This window comes from Ambystoma mexicanum, chromosome 10, assembly GCF_040938575.1.
Source record: "Ambystoma mexicanum isolate Mex_15411 chromosome 10, UKY_AmexF1_1, whole genome shotgun sequence".
NCBI lineage: Eukaryota > Metazoa > Chordata > Amphibia > Caudata > Ambystomatidae > Ambystoma > Ambystoma mexicanum.
Genome location: NC_090932.1, coordinates 1095251887 through 1095270658, shown reverse-complemented (window position 1 = coordinate 1095270658; position 18772 = coordinate 1095251887). Strand labels below are relative to the sequence as shown.

Here is an 18772-nt window from a genome sequence, read left to right as displayed (position 1 = left end):
CAGTGAAATATTGGATAACTGGCTCACTGATCATTCATTTCCAACCAAATAAAGCAGACCCCAGAAGGCAGCGGCAGGTATAACATTTCAGGGTTGGGTGTACCCAGCAAAGGTTGGGAACAGATAATAGAAATGATAAAGGAAGAACCACCCAACCTGTATAAAGTGTGACGGATTTGTGCAACATATAAACAAGCATTGCACTTTTCAAGAAAAATGTGTAAAGAAAAGGACGGGGTAGAGCCAAGAACATCCCGTTCCAAGAAAGATTCACACCTTTTCTGGAAGCTTTATAGCAAAACACTCATGTTCTGAATCTGAAGGGTAAAGTATTCCTGCATAATTCCCCAACTCTATACGGATTAAACAGATTCCCCCCTTGTAAAGATACATCACCACGACCATGGGGATAGCAAGGTATGGTCCAGTCCTTTGGGTCTACACGGATAACACAAGTTTGCAAAGGGTACAAAGTTCGATTTTCCACATACTGCTGGTGTTATGATATAAGTCACTTATAACGCGCCTGTACACAAGTATTTCTAGGCGCAATAAGACAAGGAAGGGGAGACAAAGGGAGGAAAAAACAAACGATCTTACTAGGCCTTGTGTCATTCGGATCGTGCAAGTGCAGGGGGAATTGGTGCCAGTCCCCTTGTATGTTTTGTTTGTATCTATAACGAGATATGCCTCATTTCAGCAAAATACTGTCAGAACCGATTCTCGACTTGTGGATATGCTTATGGCATATTGCTAAAAACACGTTAACACAGTACATAATTGAAGACTTATGACTTTGCTCACAGGCCCTCAAGATACCATGGCCAAAGTACATCAGGCCAAAGTGTGGCTCCATGAGCAAGACCTTATCACAGTTGCATAACCTCAGCACACTATGTATATGTGTATATTAACCTTTGCCTGATGCATATTTGTAACGTTTATATATATAATTGTCATGTAATTCACCCTTGCAACATGCTTTTTTTCCTCCTGTATGTATTTGCAACCTGTAAGCATAGCCCCTGGATACCTTAGGGCTTGGCACGCTCAACAAATAAATAAACTAAACTAAACATCCAGCCAAATATGGCAAAATTAGGGCTGGCACCAGGATTTACTGACCCACTTTGGATCCCAAGAAACGAAATGATAGCAACATTTTTAAGCAAACTTTCTCTGCATGCACACTGGACCTACTTGAGAGAGGAGTATCAGAAAACAAGCATAAGGGCATATAAAACTATTGCTACATACTTACATGGGGTCCAAGACACTGGAGAGTCCTCACATGATTTAGAGTTGGACAATTACCACTGGTGACTAACTGCTTTATGGGAGAATCAAAAGATATTATCGATGAAGTATCCTTGCCCCTTAGGAAAGCTTGAAACAATCTCGCATATTGTACTGTTTTGCCCTCTAAACAAAGAAAAACGATACTAATACTTAAAACCGCTACTGAAATCTATTGCTTCCGACATGATGGAACAGCTCTGGTGTTTCTACTAATGTTGAAGTGACACTAGCACATGTTTAGCAATGGTCGCATTTTGACTTCAGTATTATATAGAGGGTTTACATATTAGGGAGCTTTTGAAGTACTCAAAAATATGACAACTCAACGCTTGAAGGATGATGATTAGTCAGTTGCATTTGGGTGGTTACCTGGCTGCATTCATGCTGCTCGGGAATGCCATGGAACCCTGCATCCTTCACAAAGTGCAAGCAGATTGAAATTGCAGAAGTTGCCTCCCATGTTGCTGCTGAGGCATGGGTCAACGAAGGCCAAGCACACATGATCAGTGGGACGTTTCGTTGTTTTGTTGTTGTTTCTTTTTTAAATAGTGTACATTTAGGGTTTAAAAAAACTGAAATACATTTTGAATGAATGACAGATCGGCCACCTTAAATTGGCTCACCATGCTTGCTTCATCAAAAGATTAAGTGCGAATCAGAAAGCATAAAGACACAGAAAGCACATTGTTTCAAGCATTCAGCCTTGAGGCCAGTATATTAGTCGTTTTGTAGAGGGAATACGCCTTTAAAACAATTTCATATATTTTCTGCTGGGTCTCTTACTCCGATGAATCAAAGGTCACATGGCACATACGTATCAATCCACCTTCTTGGGACATTTGCTCTTGATCCGCTTCGCCAAGCGCTGCACATCAAAGTAGAGTTGGCGTCCCAGGACCCCTGACGCGCAGACCATCGCTCCATGCAAGGCGCCAGCAAAACCACACAGAAAGACATCCTGGCCTAGGGGAACAGAAAGTTATTGTGAGTGTCATGGCATTTGGTGGTCAGTGCTGAGGAGATATTGCAACAGAGGTTATATCAGTAAAACATCCCAAAATAATGTAATGGGCAGATAGAGCTAGTGCAATGCTACCAAAATTCTGGAAGGTGGCGCTAGAGTGTCAACAGCAGGGAGCACTAACGGGCACCAGCCTGACCCTACCATCTACTTGAGATGGAGGGGGTCTCATAAATGGCACTTTCCTTGTGCACGAATTTAAGCCAGCACATGAATGGTGTGTACCTGCACCTTAACATGTCAAGAGGTGGCGCATAAAGGCTGGTGCACGTTCCAACTTAACTCACGTGCACAGATTGTGTGGCTGGCGACAGAGTAAAGTTGGCCAAAAGTGAGATTGGAAGAGCAGAGACTGTCCGCATGAGGTGTTTTCATCAGGGCACATGCCTGAATGTATACACAGATACTGAAAGCAGGTACCAGAGGTTTGTGCGTGTGACATGTACGCATGTGGACAACGCGAATGAGCATATGAGGTCGGACTGAGTAGCAACAAACACGAGGCCTAAAACAATAGGGCTAGTTGATAAAAGCAATAAGGCTAATTGATATTGATATTTTATTTATATCGCGCTCATACATACACAAGTGTTTCATAGCGCGACCAGGCAAAGGGAGGGGAACAGGGGAGAACAAAACAGCGATCTTACTAGGCCCAGTGACGGTAAGAGCGCGCAAGTGCATGGGGACGGAAAAAAGGGGGGAAAGTGCATGGAAGGGGGGGAAGTGGAAAGTGCAGAGGAGAGAACAGAATAATAATAATACGTAAAAATAAATAAATATGGCGATAAACAGTGGTAGTGCAGCCAGCCAGTGGCAAAGTGCAGGTTTAGTCAGATAGGGTCTATCTGATAAGTGCAGACGAAAAGAGAGTGGGGGACTGTATGGGTACAGATACTGACCCCAATGCAGGAGGTGGCTCAGTGGCAGTGCAGGAGGGAGGCAGGGTGAGCAGGTACTTGGGCCGGAGAACAGAGGGTGGCCAGGTGCCGAGAGAGAAAGCAGATCAGCAGGGGAGAAAAGGGGGAAAGGCAGAAGCAAAGAGGAAGGTCTTGAGCTGCTTCCGGAACCGGAGATGGTTCTCCTCAACTTTCAAGGTGGCATTGAGGCTGTTCCAAAGGGAGGCCCCAGCCGAAGACAGGTCTAACGCATAAGGTTAAACTGGATGCTCATTTTTAAACCCTTTTCTTATAGTCTGGTTTGATAAGGCATTATATAGAGCTTATCTAACAAAAATGATTGCACAAAAAGGACCAACTTTAGCTACTGATCCCCGTCAATGACTATATTTAGGATATGAAAAAAATGATCTTACAGTACCTCCAATTGTATGGTTCAAATGAATTGAAAAACATTACAATCATGCAGTATATCATAAATTAGGTGTTCAATATATTTTGCAATAGGGGGCGTGGCCAACAGCCGAGCGATGCGGACGTGATCCCTCACAACTCCGCTGACCGCCGTAACTGATCCTGTAATATCCTGTATTGGCAACGCTGGAAAATCGTATGCTTATACTGGTGGAAAAGAAGAATACCCAAGAAACGACTCCTGAGATCCGTGAAGCAAGAAATCATCCCTGATGGGGTCATCTGAACGGAGAGCCGTTGAGACCGTGGCGGGAGAACCAGGGAAGATGGTCGCAGCGTGCCACCCACGCCTGGCAAGGGAAGGCAGTCCCTGAACCCCATCGGAATCTGCAGCGAAGGAGGGGTAGTGGCGCCAGCCGGAACTCGGAGGATCTGCACCCAGGGAGGCTCGCCAACCCCGACCACCACCGAGAGCGGCGTAGAGACGGGCGACAACGCGGCCCGACACCTCAAGCGGAGCCTGCGGGGGGGCTGCTGGGGAGCCGGACCACAGGAGGTGGTGGGGTGCCCGGGCATGCCTCCGATGAAGCAGTGACTGGCCCTGAGGTTCCTCTGCGAGATCCGGGGTACTGATGGCTGCACTGAGAGGAAGACACCTACCCGGAGGACCGACACCATTAAGAGGAGGACACAGAGGCTGCATGAAACCCGTGAAGATTGCCGGAGGAAGGCTGTGCAGGACCCTTCCTGACTGAGTCTGCCGAACCAGTGGAAGCGAACAAAGATACCGGTGCCCAGAGAGGTACAGTGAGACCGTGGGCCCCACGAATACCTCTCTTCACGGGCCATGGCGCTGCGAGCCCGACCCTGCACCTGACAGAAGGGCGAACTCCCACACCCGGTGGCTGCGGGGTGCTGCAGGCCCCCTGGGGAGACCCTACGCTCCCCTGAACCGCTGGCCCATCGGCGCCATATCCAATACAACAGCGGGAACGCCGCCAAAACAAGAACTATGGCGAGCAAGGGCACACAAAATAACAATGCACTGGGGTTACCAACACAGTAAAAGACACAGCGGTGACCCACTCCGTTGAACAGGGGGACCATTCCATCGCGGTGTCTCCACCTCAGGCGGCAAACGCGCTGGTCTGGCGAGGACGCCCACTCCGCCCCGCTCCCATCCACCCGCAGTGGCCCTGGAACAAGCCAGCGGGAGGTAGTTGATAGGAAGATCCAAGAACAGGCCCTAACGTGACTGGGCAAGCAGTCCTTACAGTAACAACAGGAACCCTCTGCACTCTCCTTAGCCCAATCCTATATAGTATGCCCCTGGGGGCGCCTGACTGAGCGGGACCTCACGCAACAGCGGGAATCAACCGCATGACATTGGAGAGCCCCCAGCAGACAGCACAGCGAGCGCCTGGTGCCCAGTAGCTCCGTAAGGCATAGAAATACACAAACAGCCCAGGAACCCCAACCCTGTGCTGGAACGGAGTACGCCTTACACACCAACGCTACTCCAACACCTAGTGTTAAATGACGTTATGGGGACGGACAAAGGCAAGAAAACATCCAGTCAGAGTACGAAGGACCAATAGCCACCAATGCCCCTACGGTGTTGGTCAATGCAGACCCGGAGGTGAATCCAGCCCCCAGCGAGGACTCCTTAACTTTGAAGGACGTGATGGTGGCGATAGCCAACTCCCGCTCCTCGATGGAGAAAAAAACGGACGGCATCTCCGCAGAAGTATCATTCCTTCACCATGATCTCCAAAAACTCTCAACCAGGACAGGGGAAGTGGAACAACGGGTGTCTGGGGTGGAGGACGACCTGGGAGGAGTGAACCAGCAACTATCGCAGGCACTGTCCAGACTAAAAACCCTGGAGGCACAAGTGGATGAGGGAGAGGGTAGGTCCCACCGCAATAATATCCACATCCTCGGCCTGCTGGAACAGGCGGAGGGACCCAGTGCTGAGCTTTTTCTGGAACAGTGGTTGGCAGATCTTTTTGCACCAAAATCCCTGTCAAACTTCTTCTCTGTGGAACGTGCCCACCGAATACCAGCAGGTCGCCCAACCCCAGGTGCTCCCCCAAGAACAGTCATTGCCAGACTCCTCAATTACCAGGATAGGGATGCCATCCTGCAAATGGCCCGAACAAAAGGAACCATTGCCTATAATGAGGCCAGAATCGCCTTCTTCCTCGACTACACCTGCAAGGTCCAGAGGGCCAGACAATCTTTCGAACCCTTGAAAAACAAGCTCCTCTCCATGAACGTCAAATACGGACTCCTCTTCCCGGCACAGTTGAGAATAAAACACAAAGGAAAAACGGTCTACTTTACGGACCCACAGGAAGCATGGACTTGGGCCGAGACCCACATCACCGGGGACTGGGCTAGGACCGACCGGACCCGCAGAGGAAGATCGGGACCCTGTCAATGACGGGACAGGCATGCCCACCAACCTGTACCAGAGAACCTGGAGGAACCGGGAGGAGATGCTGATCCCGAACAAGCCTAACAAAACAACAAGATCGACAAAAGGCAAGCTCTGTAAGGAACCTCCGGTGCCGGTGAGAGCTAACGCTGCACCTGTCATCTGCTTCGCAACAAACATTCAGGAAATCCAGATCAAGGGGATACCGCTCCCAGTCCGGAAGCAAGAATTACAACAAACAGGAGTCCTCTTAACCAGCATGCCAGACCATTGGCCGGATGCCAGGACCCCCAATCCGAGACACCTGACACACGCCGAGTGCAGTAAGTCTCGAAGAAGTTAGAACAGTTGATTCCATTTTAGTTGATCTGGCAATCTAATTTCCGGTCACCAGATGAGTTTGGGCGACAGATACTTCACATTGGGGAGCGGGGAGGGAGGGAAGGAATATTTCGTTTGTACACAAGGTAGCTTTTTCACCCCGCCACCACCCACGACACCACCATTCACTTTAACCCGGACACACACCCATGTCTCAGATGATCACCAAGTCTTGGACAGCTAACGAGCCTAGTGCCCACCACACACATCACCTCATCCTGCATATACTAACTCCCACCAAGGATCACTACTGAACATACCATGGATGCACGAATCCCACCAACCAATGCAGGGAACATTAAGACCCTGAAATTCCTCACTTGGAATGTAAACGGCATGGGATCAAGATTTAAACAACGCCTCATTGTCCAGTTCCTTAACAGGCGATCCCCCGACGTGGCCCTACTCATCGAGATCCACCTAGCAGGATCAACCTGCCAGTTCTTCCGCAGGACAAACTATCGCCTGGCGTTCCACGCAGGGTATACCATGGGGTCACGGGGAACCCTCATCCTCCTGCATAAGTGTCTCCCATTCGAGCTGATGGCAGCAGAACAGGATCTCAGTGGCCGTTTTCTGTTGGTGCGAGGCACACTGTGGGGTGAAACACTAGCTATATTAGCGATATACTCCCCACCCGGATTGGCGGAGGGACTACTGAGAGAAGTGACCGCCCTGCTAGCACAGCACCAACCGGACTTATGGATCCTAGGGGGAGATTTTAATGATGTGTTATGCAACACCCATGATCAAACCCACATCCAGAACCGCAACCCCAACATACCCACTAGACTGCACACCCAGTGCAGACGTCATTCTCGTCTGCACCGGGCCTGTGTGATATCTGGAGGGAACTCCACCCTACAGATCAGGGCTTCTCCTTCCATTCAGGAACCCACGCGTCCTAGTCCAAGATAGACCACTTCTTTCTCCCAACACCTGAACTACATAGAGTAATTTCCGCAGAGCTGCTCCCCAGCGGCATCTCAGATCACTCTCCCCTGGAGATGGCACTCCGCACGAACCGACCCTTGCCACCCAAGATATGGAGACTAAATAACTATTATCTAGGCCTCCCCGAATTTGTAGAAGCCATTACGGGAAAATCCGATGAATACTTTGAAATCAATACAGGCACGGTAGAAGACCTGGTTACAATGTGGGAGGCACACAAAGCAGTGCTCAGAGGGGAAATGATTGCCTGGGTGACCAACAGGAAGAAAGAACACCACAGGAGGGTGGTAGAGGCAGAAGGGGAGGTGGAAAAATGGGAATCCAGGTACATACTAGATGCCACTCCTTAGACACACCGCTCTCTCCTAAAAGCCAGGGAAGGCCTACACAACATGGCACTAGACAATGCAAAACAGGCGCACAGGGAATGCAGGATCAGACTCTATGAATGTGGTGGCAACAAGGTAGGCAAACTACTGGCCTGGTTAGAGAAACGAGAGGAGGGGCATAGACATGTCAGACAGATTGTCGACAATGCGAACAGCCTGGCTCAAAATGACTCGGATATAGCAGAAGCATTCACCATATTTTATGCCGACCTGTACAGGGCCCCAGTGACCCCAACAGATCCGTCCTTTTTGGACAAAATCGTGCTCCCACAAGTATCGGAGCAGCAAAGATCACAGCTCGACAGAGCCCTAGAAGAAACCGAGATAGCAATGGCCATCGGCCAGCTGCAGTTCGGGAAGACGCCGGGACCCAATGGATTACCGGTCGAGACATGGAAGCGCCTGGGTGGCGACAAGATGGCGACTCCCCTCCACAAGCTATTCCTCGCAGCAAGAAAACAAGGTACTCTTCCCCAGACCTTAGAAAGGTCAGTATCGTGGTAATCCCGAAACAGGGTAAACCCACCAAACTATGTACATCATATAGACCAATATCACTTATTAACAGTGAAGCCAAGGTTCTCGCCAAAGCACTAGCAAACAGGCTACAAGCAGTCATATCCTCCCTGGTCCACCCCGATCAGTGTGGCTTCATGCCACATAGGTCGACGAGAATGAACCTACGCCGACTCCACCTACTATTGGAGCGGGCCCAACTCTCGACACACCGCTCGCCCTTCTGGCAATTGATTTTGAGAATGCGTTCGACCCAGTGATGTTGGAAAGTCTGTGGGTGACGATGCGACTGGGTGGGTGCAGCTCCTATATGAGGCACCGCAAGCACAGATTAGGGTAAATGGTTGGACCTCTAGAACCTTTCCAATAGGCAGGGGCACACGACAAGGCTGTCTGATGTCCCCCCTCCTCTTTGCGTTAGCAATCGAGCCTTTGGCTCAATGGCTCCGTCAGGCTGCCACATGGTGTGGGTTCCGGTGGCCGGAGGGACGGTGGATAAGGTCTCCCTCTATGCCGACGACCTCCTACTCTCTATCTATGTAACCAGAGTCAAGCTTACCCGATAGTGGCCCGGATGCTGGCGGTTTTTGGGGACTTTAGCGGTTTAAAAGTGAACTCGGGCAAATCAGTCCTCTTCCCAATCAAAGGAGGAGACCTGGCGGTCTCCCGGGAGACCCCTTGCCGAGTGGAGAGGAAGGGCTTCCGCTACCTGGGCGTATGAATTTCTGGAGACCTCTCGACTTATGTCTCCGACAATGCATCCATTAACTGAACGCTTCGCGGAAGACGTGAAACATTGGATGCTTCTCCCCCTCACGATAATGGGTAGAGCAGCGCTTTTCATGATGCTGGCACTTCCACAATTTTTATACGTGCTGCAGAACGCCCCACACAGAATACCGGTCATAGAATTTGTCCGGGTGGAACGCCTCCTTAGAAAACTGATATGGAAGGGTGGGCAACCCTGAATCGCTCTGACAACGCTACAAAGGTCCATATGAGAGGGGGTATTGGAATCCCACATCTCCAGTCCTACTATAGGGCTGCCCAATTAACAGTGGTCAACGACCTGTTACACAGGGATCGCATACTTCCACACATCAGTGCGGATACAGCCAATACACAAGATACCTCACCAGTCGCCATACTATACCATAGCCTCACTAGACCCCCTCCACAGACACTCTCTGCACATATCGCAACTGTATGGAGGCAGGCACACGCACACATTGGCTGGGGGAACAAAATAACTCTGGCGCAACCACTGTGGTGTAATTATATGCTTACCAAGGTGCGAAAACTCGCAATATGGACCAGGTGGATGGAGGCAGGAATAACCACAGTCGGGGATGTAATAACAGAGGGCGCCATCTCCCAGTTTGAAGCGTTGCAACAAGAATTCGGACTCCCCGAGATCGAGCGCTACCACTATGTGCAGCTGTTGCACGCCCTCCGGGGTCACAGGCAAGCACTCATGGATGCACCGGAGTGTATCCCCCTGGAACGCAACCTTCTGCTACAACACATCCCCACCAAAGTCACGTCCACTCTATATAAAGCCATAAGCGCGTTTGCAACCCCGGAGTCATAGGGCCGGAGGACTGGGTTCAAGTACTCATGCACCCACGCAAAATCACCATAGACTCTAAGATCTGTTTAGTCCAACTCAAGATTCAACATTGGGTCTACTACTCACGAACTGCCCTCTTCAGCTGGGATCGGGCCTCAGACCCCCAACTGCTTAAATGCCGGGGACTGGAGGGGACCTATTACCACCTACTCTGGGAATGCCCCCAGATACAAACCTTTTGGACGCAATGCTGCCAAAGACTGATGAGAGTCCTGGGTCGAACTGTGGCACTGGAACCCTCGGAACGGTTATTAGAGGTCCCAGATGAAAACGACACAAACAAATGGGAGACTATCTTCTTATCTACCGCAATGGGGCTGATAAAAAGGGACATTGCACAGAAGTGGGGAGCCCTGGAATGTCCAACCCTGGGCCAATGGTCCACCGAAATGGACATCTGTGCAGTTAAAGAACAAAGTGTATACACTGGACGGGGGAGCCCAGCCAAGGCTAACAAGATCTGGGGGAAATGGGTTGAGAGTAAAGACTGAGATCCAGTGCAACGAAGTGGAAGAAGGAGCGAGAAACACTCAACAGTAGAATAGTGGGTCACGCAACTGTAAAGACAAGTACGAAGCGGCACAACTGATGCCCCAACGAACAAATAAAATGGTGAAGGAGTGCAGGGGGGAAGGAGGGGTGAATGTTTGTATGTTATAACGTTGTGTTTATAAAACAATAAAACGTGGTTTTAAAAAACATGTATATTTTGCAATAAGTTATTGAAATGATGAAGTCCGTAAAACCATAATTAGGAGACCTACCTCTGCTTCAAAAGTAGATTAAGGGCCTCATTACGACCCTGGCGGAAGACCATGGTGCTTTTAGCACCATGGTCCATGCCGGTAAGTTACCGACTCCGCCATGGAGAAAGGGGGAATTACCACCCCATTACAGGGTTGGCGGGGCGGTAATTCCCCCTTCCTCCATGGCCCTTCCCCATTCCCATTTTTGCCCCCTAGGGCTCAATGGGAATGGGTAAGGCGCTAAGTACGGTGCCGCAAATTGCGGGACCGTAATTAGCACCAAGGTCCCTTTGCGGGTCCCTACTTTAACGGCTGGTCTACACCAGCCGTTAAGGTCGGGTCCCGCAAAGGGACCTCGTAATTAGGTGCTAATAGGTTAACGGTGCCGCAGCCTTTTACGGCGCCATTAACCCATTAGCGCCTGGGTCGTAATGAGGCCCTAAGTGTATTCAATTCCTGTGCGTGATTATTTCACAAACTGCCTTTTCCTTCAAGGTATTATTATTATGATTTGGCATGTAGTGTGCACAAACCTAGCTCTGAGAAGCAACTGAGCGCTTAACGGAGGAAAACAACAACAGATACATAACCGAGTGCTTTACAGAGGTATACAACAGTGCAGATGTCTAATGGAGCACTTTTAAGAGGTAACAGAACAGATATACAGCAGGGGAAAGGATACAGAGGAGGGGTACAGCTGTCCCGGGTGGTGGGGAGAAGAGGGGTGGGCATCATCTAGCGAGTCAGGTGGTGCGAGGTGCAACGTGATGGCTTAGGTGTTGAGAAGGAGATGCTAGGGCTTCTACCAACTTTGGCTTTTTCACCCAAGACAACAAAAAATCATGGAGAGTGAGAGTTATATGGAGCGTGCATGCGAGCTATAGTGCTATATGGAGCAGTGAGAATGACCGCGGCAGCACGAAGGAAGATCAGAGTGTTGCATTTTGATGTGGCAAGAAGGAAGAAGGATGGAAGGAGAGATTGGGAGACTGAGATCACATAAACGCAGTTTGGCAATGACAGGGAAACAAAACAAAAAAGTCTACGGCACCAATATGTGTGAAGCCTACATTCCCCACATCACAAAGAGCTAGAACCTGGCAAACAGAAGGACAGGTATTTAGTGGGAACCTAGGAAAGCACTGTTATACAATTTTCAATATGTTCCCAGTATGCAATGGCACTTTACACCCAGTTTAACAACTTCACATCCCTCTTATCCTCGCAGTCTGCACAAAGCATATAACAGCATATTACAACATCCACAATGACAGTAACCTCTCCATTTAGCATCCGAGTGTATACCTTATTTGAAAAATACCAGTCTACATGAGCCAGGTATACTTCCAAATAAGGCAATGCCAGTAAACCCCCTGTTCGACAAATCCAGTTGGCACCTGATTAATATTTTCCCAGTTTGTTCAACTAGCCCAGTCCAATGTATTCCCAGTTTGACCAACCCCAGAATATTCCAGTCCAACAATCCTGGTCTACTCAAAGTTTGCGCATTCCCAATATATTACTTTCAGCTTAAAAAAATCCTTACACTGCATTATACATGGATTACCCTTAATCGTAAACAGATTTTCAGTTTAATTTACTTCCTCAAAGCTAGGTCTTCGCTCAAATACCCTAAAAATAATAATAAAAACACTGAATGAAATTGGGCAGAATTCAATGTCTAAAGATGTCTATTACTGAAATAAATATTATCTTCCATTATATTGTACTATATGTGCTGAAACGCATTACTTGGTAAATTGGGACTAGTATCAAACTGTGAATGGAAAATAATGAGAATGCTTACATTAAGCATGTTAAACTTACCATGAACACAATATGTGTGGGAGTTATTGAAGGATCAGAAATCAATATATTGGGATGTATATTGGGAGGAGAACATTTACACCAATTATAGATGTGTTGTGGATTATGGGAATGTATAAGAACTAAGCATATAAACCCGGATGGTCAAAATAAGATGAATAATAAAGAATCCAATTACAAACACATTTCAGCAATATGCCATTGTCAGGAAAACAGCAAATATACCTTCTTAGAGACATGTGTTTTACACTACCAGCTAATATCTCCCACCATACAACATGAGGACAAATAGTACCAATCTAAATGATAATGGTGAAAAATAAAAGTTAATGGATTTTCATGACATACGTGCCATTCAAAAAATCACAACCAATTCAAAATCTAAAAAGCTGAAAATTCTACAACAACAACATTATGGAATCACCCTAAAAATGATTATACAATATATATCAAACAAACACAAAAAAACATGCACAGTGCCAAAATAACTCTAACCAAAGGAACCCCGCTTCCAAACATAAATCTGAGAAAGGTACCGGAGCCAATTCAAATCACATATGGTACAACACATACATATAGCAATTGTGCTTGATGAACAATATGTGGATCAGACCAAGTTACAACAATCTAGTGAAACTACCTTACCATTCCCTGCAGAAGAAAAAGGAAAGAGGACAGCGCAAAATCGCAAAAAAGTGCTTGAGTGACTTAGTCCCGCTAAGTATATTTTTAATGTGATGACATCATACCTAAAAACTACTTGCAGGATGAAAAAAATGAAGCTACTGCCAAGTAAAGCTCCAATGGCAATGTGCACAAAATAGCAAGATGATTATAGAACAATGGTGTCAATCTTCCCCAACCTATTCTTAATTTTGCAAGAAAGGCAAAGTCAGCGAAGGCAATCACCAGTATCTTGAATAACCCAGAAAAAAGAAACAAATATTCATAGCACATATTAAGATCATAAAGCAAATATGCATGCAAGAAAAAGAAACAAATTACATGATCCACAAATGGCAAAAGTATAAGTGACAATAAGTAATGATAAAATTAATTTCAAATGATAAAACAAAGATAAAACTAACAGCCAGATAAGAAATGTTAAAATGAGAATCTATAACTTGGAAACTAAAAAATAAGAAATCAATAATGAAAAAATAGTGAAGAGAGAAGTCTCCTAAACCATTACCAAGAGAAAACAGGAGTATAAAAGATAGTGATTGCACAAAGATAATGGAGGTCATTAAGACCTAGCCGATTTGGTAAAAAGTGTTAGCATTTCTGTATACTGGCAGTTTTCTGGACCGGCAGTGTGCCTGTTTGCTGGAAGGGGTTGCCTGATTTACCCTGCAGCCAAGAGTTGGAGGTAAATCAGGCCCCATCTTGGGTGGAGGTAAATCAGACCCCAACTGGCAAAAAACAGCCTGTATTACCGGCACCAGTATCATTGGTGCCAGCAATATTGAAAATCACTATATTCCCGCCACCTGTATTATCCCTAAAATTCCAGGATATCAGGCAGAGGGAACGGTAATACTGTTTGGTGGTAACCCATCGGATTTACTGGTGGGATACTACCAAACTCATAATGACCCCCAATAACTCAGACTGTGGTCCCCTCTCAGCACATGCTTTTAAGTCCTACAGTATGCTATAAAAATATCATAATATCCTGCTCAGAAAGGTCAAGATAAGAAACTGAAGGCAGGTGGTGGGTGAAACGAAAATCAAATACACGAATTACATGAAAAAGAGGCAAATTCACGGTGTCTGAATCACGTGACCAGCCGAGCGAGAAGAAGTGAGACTTTCACACCTACGCATGGCAGTGGGCCAGGCGCAAATATCAGAACTTTTCCAGACAGAAGATGCAGCCTCGAGGCCAATCACAGTGAAATAATTGACACATGGCCACTAAAGTGATGATTGATCGTAACAATAATTGGGGAAAGGCAGGGGGAGGTAGGGGGCACCCTGCATCTGCCTGACCATTCTGCGCGCTGCTAAGTAAAGTGCCAACCCAATCATAATGGACCAAGTAATCTAGGGTCCTATAGTTAGTAGAACCAATGAGATGTTGTACTTTTAGTGACGTCTACAGTAGCCATTTCGACAGTGTTTATCCAATCCCCTTACTCCGTTACCATATACAGATATAGTACCTGTATTAAAGTTACTTTCCTAGAACCAATAGAATTGCATGTCACATTTTAAGCGTTAAACATTACTGATTACGAGTTTACAGTATAAATGATGTGTTTTTTATGAAGTTCTTTGGAGTTGTGAAGCGAGAGGAATTCTTGGTGTGTGATGGGAGAGAACGAGTCAAGAAAATGTGTGTAAGGGGTTGTGGGCAGAGGTCTGTGGGCGAGTGGGAGGCGGCGGTATGATGGCAGAGTGTCTTTCGTTGGCGGCATTGTGGAAGTGGAGCGAAAGGGTGTTGCATAGGGCTTGGGAGCTTGGAGTGGGAAATCGCAAGCATGCAGGGGATTTGAATACTGCTATGATTCTATGTAGTTCGTTACTCGGGTTGCAAGCATTTTGGATTTGGTTCCCACAGAATGATTTCTTGCTTTTTTTGAATTCCCATCTGTATATTCTGGTTGTTCTTGCTAGGGCGGTTTTGTTCTGGGCTGACGGGTCAGCTCTCCAGGCCCGTTCCAGGCCGTTCTTGAGAGTTTTCAGTGGTTTGAGATTGGCGGTGAACCACCTAGGCGTTGGTCCAGATCTCTGCGAGGTACGTTTTGACGGAGTGAGGGGCGTGAGGGCCTTTGTAAACCAGATATCAAAGGAGTCTATTGCTGGAGGTCCTTCCTGTAGGAAAAGTGAGTGGAGGGATTTGCGGAGTGAGATTTCTAGATCTGGGGTGATTAGCACTTTTTTCCATGGTGGGAATGTAGAGGGTGTGAGGGTGGCGGCGGTCGTGTGGGGCCTTGTTTGCTGTAAGCTGTGAAGAAATACATTGTTAAGTGGTCAGTCCATGACAGGGGGCGCATGGACTGGGTCGATATGTTTGTCGTGCTGAATATTGCATCGAGGTTGTGACCTCTCATGTGGGTGTGTGCAGAGGTGTGGAGTTTCAGGTTGAGTGATTCTCGATTGTCTGTGAGCGACCTGGTCATAGGTTGAAATCCCAAATGATAGTGAGTATTGAGTGTAGGATGAGGTTGGCGGCCAGAGCTTCAACAAGTGTGTCTGCGAAGTCTTTGTTATAGCCAGGGGTCTGTTGATGAGTAGGAAGCTGTGTGAGGTGGAGGGTGCGAGTTGGAGTTTTATCAGGAGGGATTCATACTCTGTGGTTCTGGTGGGGGTGTCCTTGATTATTAGCTTGAAATGGTGTTTGTGTAATATTGCGAGCCCCCTGCCCCTTTGTGATCTGTTCCGAACAGTGAGGTTGTAGACAGGTGGGAAGGTCTTGGGGGCGAGGGGTTCGTAATCATCAGAGAACCAGGTCTCAGTATTGAATAGGATGTCTGGATTTTCATCAGTGATGAGATCATAGATGTGGAGGTTTTTTTTGGAAACTAACCTGGCGTTGATGAGGGTGCAGGATAGTTGGTGGGTTGCCCTTATGGGTAATGGGTGGGTAGGTTTGGGGTAGACAGTGGGGTCTGATGTGTGGGCTTGCAGTGCGGAGGGAGTGACACAGTGAGAGATGGAGTGTGGAGATGAAGGAACAACTGGATTGGGGGTTAGGAGGCGGTAAGGGAATAGAGCTAGGACTGGATTAGGTGTGGGCAGTGAGTTTTTTCTCCTAAAATGCAGTTGCAAACTATTCTGTTGGAAGATGGGCGATGCTAGGGGGGCATTAGGTGTCTGTGGCCTCGTCCTGAGCAGTCATGGGTGCGTGGTTGAGAGTGGGAGGTTCTGTAGTGTTTGGGGTTTTGGCTAGAGCTGTTCTTGCTGCGCTAAATCTGGGGAGTTGGCAGTTGGGGGTGTTGTGTAGTTGATTGGCGAGAGTGTGAGTGGGAGGTGTTGGTGGGTGGTTGCGGGCGGGGCTGGAGCATGGTGGGCAAATTAGTTGCCTCGCTGCGTCCTCCGGTGTGTTCTGGGGGATGAGGTTCTCAAATCCCTCTCTCCATGTTCCTGCTCCTACTTGCACAGAGCGTGATCTACGAGTGGGAGAGAGCGGGACAAGTTGAGGAGGGTTGGTGTGCTGAGGGCAGGAGGAAGGAGGGGGTGAAGGTTGCACACTGATGGTGTGCATTGATAGGGGGCGGGTTGTGTGAAGGCGGGTGTAGGGAATGACTGCAGTGGGTCTCATTGGGCCTACTGGTGCACCAGCGTGCTGCTCTGCTTTGGCCAGTGTGAGGCATGGTAGCTATCTGGCCTATGGCACTTGATTGGCTGAGTTTCTCGGATGAGGCTAGGTTTGACTGAGCATTACAATCTGGGTGTGGGTATCAGACTCCTGTGATGGAATACTTCTCGATTGTGAGCGTCCTGTATAGTGGGAGAGAGGCTTAGGAATTACACTGCAGTTTAGGTACAGGATAAAAACAGGGTCAAATTATAACATGAGAAAACGCGACTCGATTTGACAGTCCTGTATAAAGTAAAAAAGGCCCAGGTATCACCATGCAGCCTGAGCATGAGAGAAAAACCCACCTAAGGTTCAGAGACCTGTATAGTGGAAGAGAGGCCAAGGTTTCACAATGGAGTTTAAGTTCAGGAGAAAACAGGAGAAAGTTATGCGAGAAGCACACCTAGATTTGTAAGACCCGTATAGTGGGCGAGAGTCCTATGCTTAACAACGCAGTTTGATTACAAGTGGAAGACACACCTAGGTTTGAGAGACCTGTATAGTGGGAGAGAGGACTAGGATTCACAGTGTGGCTTGTGTACAAAAGAAAAACACACTAGATTTGAACGACCTGTATAGCGGGAGAGAGGCCTATGTTTCACAATGCAGTTTACATACGGGAGAAAACACACCTAGATTTGAGAGTCCTGTACAGGGGGAGAGGGGGAGGCAGAGGCTAGTAGTCACGGTATTATCCCGCTGTGGTTGCTTCTAGATGCGATTCAGGTCAATTTGAACAAATCTGTAAGGTGTGACGCAGGCCGATAGTCACAGTACTATCCCAGAGAGGCACAGGCTAATGATCACAGTAATAACTCAAGAGAGGCACAGGCTGTTAATCACAGTACTATTCTATTGTGGTCCTTTCTAGATGCGATTAAAAACAATGTGAACAAATCTGTAAGGGTGCCACGCAGGCTGATAGTCACAGTACTATCTCAGACACAGGCTAATAATCACAGTACTATTCTATTGTGGTGCTTTCTAGATGTGATTCAAAACAATATAAACAAATCCAAAAGGGTGCAGTGCAGGCTGGTAGTCACAATAAAATCTCAGGCACAGGCTAATAATCACAGTACTATCCCGATGTAGGTAAGTTTGCTATGTGGCAGGCCTTCCAGGGTAGAGTGATTGCTCTACTCCCCACCCAGGCCATATAGGAAAGGGGGATGTAATTACCCATCTAATTTTACCCAATCACATTACTGGACGCTGCAGTGAAGATCTTTGTACAGATATTACTAGAACATCTAAATAAATGGTTAGATCATAACAATTGGGTTCACCATTTGCAGGCCAGGCTCAATACAATTGATCAGGTGTTCAGGCGTAACCATTTAATCCAGAAGTATGTCACCATAAGAAAAATTAAGCTGAATACACTATTTATAGATCTCCAGAGAGCATTTCAGTGTCCTGAAATAAATTATGGGAGAGATTGGTTAGCCTTGGTAATCCAATTCCCCATAACAACACAATCAAACTACTATATTCACATAAAGAGGCAGTTATAAGATGGGGTTTGGGGGTGGGGGGAACAACAGCTCCTTTTCAAGGCCAGAAAGGTATGCACCAGGGCTGTATCCTGGTGCCCACCGTATTCAAACTTTATATTAATGGAGCAATAAAGGCTAAATTGACTGCTACGACTGATGCCCCAACATTAGGCACCACCTAATGGCAGCGATAAATAGCCTGTACTGCTGTTTGCCAACAGTGCAGTGCTGGTCTCTTGGACTCGTGCTTGGCCGAGAAAGCATATGGAAGTATTTGCTGTCTTCTGTGAAAGGAATGGTCTGTTGGTCAGTCAATCCAAAACAAAATCTATGGTTTTTAGACCTCCAAGAAGAAAGCACACACACAAAATTAAAATTACAAATTGGTGGTCCTTCCATTGAACACGAAAGTTCTTTTGATTACCTGGGAATTAGATTCAAGAATACGGGC

At 47.3% G+C, this 18772-nt stretch overlaps 1 protein-coding gene across 1 annotated transcript in view; it reads right to left on the bottom strand.

Annotated features, from left to right (window-relative positions):
- Positions 1–1983: 1983 nt before the first annotated feature.
- Positions 1984–18772, bottom strand: part of LOC138492015 (all-trans-retinol 13,14-reductase-like) — a 291725-nt gene continuing 274936 nt past the window's right edge. Inside the window, exon 11 of the mRNA XM_069618934.1 lies at positions 1984–2262. Within this exon, the coding sequence (XP_069475035.1) occupies positions 2117–2262 (146 nt within the window). The 3' untranslated portion in view covers positions 1984–2116. The remainder of the gene's footprint in view (positions 2263–18772) is intronic.